This window comes from Aphis gossypii, unplaced genomic scaffold, assembly GCF_020184175.1.
Source record: "Aphis gossypii isolate Hap1 unplaced genomic scaffold, ASM2018417v2 Contig00211_ERROPOS273001+, whole genome shotgun sequence".
NCBI classification, from domain to species: Eukaryota; Metazoa; Arthropoda; class Insecta; order Hemiptera; family Aphididae; genus Aphis; species Aphis gossypii.
The window spans coordinates 61,500-66,073 of record NW_026083028.1 but is presented as its reverse complement, the minus strand read 5'-3'; the positions used below and the strand labels follow the sequence as shown (position 1 = coordinate 66,073).

The following is a 4,574-nucleotide window of genomic DNA, read 5'->3' as shown; positions in this document are numbered from 1 at the left end:
AAAAATGTAAGTTAAGTTTAAAGTTAAAAGTTAGTTTTCTTATTTATTTAACTCGTTAAAAGTTAAAAGTTAATTTGAAAAAAAAAGTAACTTAACTTAGTTAAAAACAAGTTAATTTTCTTTTTTCATGTACCTACAATAAATTATCATACATTTTTATTAAAGCTTAACAAATAATATAATATAATAGAAGTCTAACTATTTTCAATAAACATATGTAATTGTATTAATTAGTAATTACAGTAGATACTTCAATCAATTATAAAATCAAACAAAACAAATAAATTATTTCAATGTATTTTTTTTACCTACAAGTTTTCCAAATGATAACTTAACTTAAAAATTTTTTTCTTGTTAATACCCATTAAATTTGTAAATTGTAATTATTAAATTTGTTATTAGGATTTAATTAAATAAATTACACATATATATTGGATACAAATAAATTTATTATGTTAATTAATAATTATCATTATTCAATAAAATATTTATTAAACTTTAACAATAATGCCATTTCAAAGTTTTTATCAGACATAGAACCCCTTCTCCTACTATAAAGCTGTCCACCCGCACTAAATAGACGTTCAACGTGAGCCGATGACGGTACTGCAGTATTGTACTCAATGTATAGTGATCTTAATGATGCTGGAAAATCATTTGGAGATTTTATATTAGGGTTTAATAAATAATCAGACACTATTTTTTGTGAATCATTAATATCCTGAGATTCAGGCAGGTCATCTTCAAAATGCAAAAAATCATCATCCTCTGTGTCAGTTGCATTTAGATGTGACAAATCATTTTGACTCAAAGATTGCGAAGAGAAACTTATGCTATCTGTATCTTCACAACTAGCTCTTAAAGCTTCAACCAACTTTTCTTTAATTCTGGTTTTTTTTTCTAAGCTAGCCCAGTTTAACTTAAACTTAGGAACTAAAGCAGATGATATCTGACATTGACTAGAAATCATGTACCTTTGAAACCTATAACACAAAACATAATAATGTTTAATTTGTCCAAATAGTTTTAAATAATATTGTAATGTACATTAAATACCTTTTTTCTATTCCTTTATTCAAAGCATTTACTAGCGGCATACAGTAATTTAAATTAGTCATACTTTTTAATGATTTATTAATGGCAGTCAATGTTGGGAGTAAATACCCAAGACACACATGATTGTCTCCTTGTAATATGTCTAAACCCTTTGCGATTGGCTGCATAACCTAAAAATTTTTATACATGGTAATATAGTATAATTTTTAATACTAGATATATTAAGCTACAGTGGAACCTCTATAACTCGTACCTCTTTAAGTAAAATTGTCGATAACTCGAATTTTTTTCACTCCTAACCAATTTGAGTTATAGAGGTTCCATTGGATTTTACTATACATCTATACATATTTGAAATAAAATAAAAATAAATTTATAATTATAAATATCTTATATACCTTGCAATACTCAATTAGAAATGTAGTCTCACGTGGTCTAGATAATGATGACAAGGATGTTATAGAAAATACTTCATCTATTTTGTTCAAATTATCTACAATACATTTAATAGCGTCATAATATGAATTCCATCTATAACATAATTTAGAAAATTATATAAAATTTAATAAATTGTATAAATCTAATATTAGTTATCAAAATTGCTAAATATACATAAGGATACACATATATAATTTTACATTAATTACCTAGTAGCATTTGGAGTAATTAAATATTTGCCTATTACATTTTTTATCTGATCAGCACATTGTGATGATTGGTTCTGTTTATTAAACAAAGCTTGGCATTTTCCAAACACACGTCTGCTTAATATTTTGTAGACATTATCTTTTTCAGCATCTTGTATGTCTGTAGTTGCAATTAGATTCAAGCTATGCGCAGCACATCTCTGATGCTGAGGTAATGTCATATTAAACAAATCACCCACTCCATTTTCAAGTACATTTGATATATTAATTGGTCTCAATATGTCTTCTTCTTCATCATCTTCTATTTCTTCTTCTTCGTCTTGATCTTAAAAAAAATAGTATAAAACTTATGTATAAAAACTAAAAAATTGTAAAATAATGGTGAACTTACTTTTATTATGATTATTACTATTAGTGAAAGGTTGTATGGCAGCATTTTCATCCAATTCTTTTCTATTGTAGACTCTACAAGTTCAAACATATAATAATGATATTCAATATTGTAGTTAGATTCTATTAATAATTGTGTAAAGAATATAATACTAATATAAAATTAAAAAAAAAAAAATCCTAAAATTTGAAATTTGAATACTTTACATTAGTCATTAATACACTTCACAGTTTTGACAAAATGTTTTTACTAAATAGGCTGGTCTTTAAATTAATGTTATTGCAGATTGTAATGTGTAGGAATATTTAGCTTGTATTGCTATAGTCATTAATAAAATATAATAAATAAACACCTGAAAGCTTTGACAAAGTTTGCTGCATTATCAGTCACAATGAGAGTTGTCTTATTCTGAATATTGAACTCTGATAATACTTTGTCAATCATTTCAGCTAAATTGTCATAAGTGTGTTTTCCATACATTCTCCTACATGCAAGTCCTTTTGATACACGCTCTAATGTTGTTGGGTTCAACCAGTGTACTGTGAACCCCATGTAAGACCTTTAAAAAAATAGCAATAAGTAATAATATATTAATATATGCAATTATTATTATAGTATACATTTGTCGTTATTAATTATTATCTACCTATACAATTAAAAGAATACAGTTTATAATAATAATTATAATATTATGATATACCGTGTGTTCACCAATTTAGGGAACACTGAATTTCTTTATTATTGGTTACTTTTTGAATATTTTTACGAATTTTTTTTTATACGCTTTATAAACAAGATTCACATAATATGGATGTAAAATTATTTAATTAAAATTGATATGTTAATCTTGTTTATAACACGTATAAAAAAAATATTAAGAAAGTAACCAATAATAAAAAATTATAAATAGTTATATGTATTTTATAATGAATTGTAAAAATGTATTATTTATTAAAATTGAAATGACTCTCATTCAGTCAATTTTGGTTTTAGTCATGGACCATTGGCCAAAATTACTAAAAAAAAAATTAGTCTATCTGAATTTGGTATAAAAAACACCGGGTACTATTTAAAAAAAATAAGTTGCATTGCGCATGCACGTACCATGAGGGTTAAAAATTTGAAATTTATCTGAAAATGTGTATTTATATACCACTAGCTTGCAAACAAAAATTCGATTTATTCCAACATAATCCGGCCGAGAAATTCAGTGTTCCCTAAATTGGTGGACACCCGGTATATTAGAAATGTCAAATGTTTTGGCACACCTTTGTAATACAACATAGAATAATTATTTAACTTACTTGCGAAATATGGACCAACAATCTGCAGTGATGCACACATAATTAATTTTGGACAGTTCTTCTTTCAAAAATACAATCATATCATTATATTCGGTTATAATTTCTCGCATAAAATTTCTTCGGGATGCTGGAATTTTGTTGGATGTCAGCTTACAATATTTAATGAACGCTGGATGCTCTATTAAAGAAAAGGGTGATACTGTGCTCACAATTAATTCAATATTGGCTTTGTCAAATTCTGTTTGGCTTAGTTTTTTTGTAATTTTTCCGACTTCATCTAGTTTTAACTGTTTGCTTGTTACAAGGTTATTATCAATATTAGGCCTTTTTTTTCACACATATTAAATTCAGACAATTGACTAGGATGAATATGCTGCAATTGTTAAATAATAAAGAATTTTTGATTTTTATCTATTAAGAATATGTACTTTACTTTTTAGAAGGTAAATTATTAACTAATAAATAATATGCCTACTTACTTTAATATGGCTTCTTAAATTAGAATTAGAAGTTGTTGAGGTAGAGATCATTTTTATTTTCGGAATGCATAGCAGGCATTGAAATGTAATGTTACCATTATTATTACTATTGCCTTCAGTATGCGACATTTCTTTAAAATATTTTTTTAAATGACTCCATTTTGACCTATTTGTATCACTGTTATCCAGTTGTTACGTTACATATATCCATATTTTAATATTTGTTCAAAAAACTGAGTATTCAAATTAATCAAATTATATTAACGCGTAGTAAAATAAAAAAAATATAATAAAATTAGCACAAGCTACACCATGCGCACCACAGGTCACAGGAAGCAATACTAACAAAATGTTGTGAACAAATAATAATTTTTGAAGACACGACAAATTACTATTTAGTTGCTTAATAGTTAATATGTTTCAATCATTCTGGGAATTCCACCTATACGGCCTGTAGGATTTAAAACGGGTACCTACCTAGGTAGACTATTAATTATTTCCAATTGATAATCGACCTGCTGTGTGGTTAGTTTGTTCATTTATTTACAGTACCTAAATACATTAGACCATTGGGTTTAAATTGAATTATTTGCTCTGCAGGCCAAGTTATCCATGTACTTGTAATTTATGTGAAATTAAATACTAAGAAATTAAATAATATGTTTTTCTTTTCTCAAAATAATGATTACCCCTATTA

The 4,574-nt window shown here is 26.1% G+C and overlaps 1 protein-coding gene across 1 annotated transcript; it reads right to left on the bottom strand.

Annotated features, from left to right (window-relative positions):
• Positions 1-435: 435 nt before the first annotated feature.
• Positions 436-3,980, bottom strand: LOC114132594 (uncharacterized). Its single transcript, XM_050208523.1, has 7 exons — positions 3,399-3,980; positions 2,447-2,653; positions 2,095-2,168; positions 1,704-2,028; positions 1,455-1,587; positions 1,057-1,226; positions 436-983 (listed from the first exon to the last, which is right to left on the bottom strand). The coding sequence occupies exons 1-7, from the start codon at positions 3,506-3,508 to the stop codon at positions 473-475; spliced, it is 1,530 nt and encodes a 509-aa protein (XP_050064480.1). The 5' UTR covers positions 3,509-3,980; the 3' UTR covers positions 436-472.
• Between the last annotated feature and the right edge of the window lie 594 nt (positions 3,981-4,574).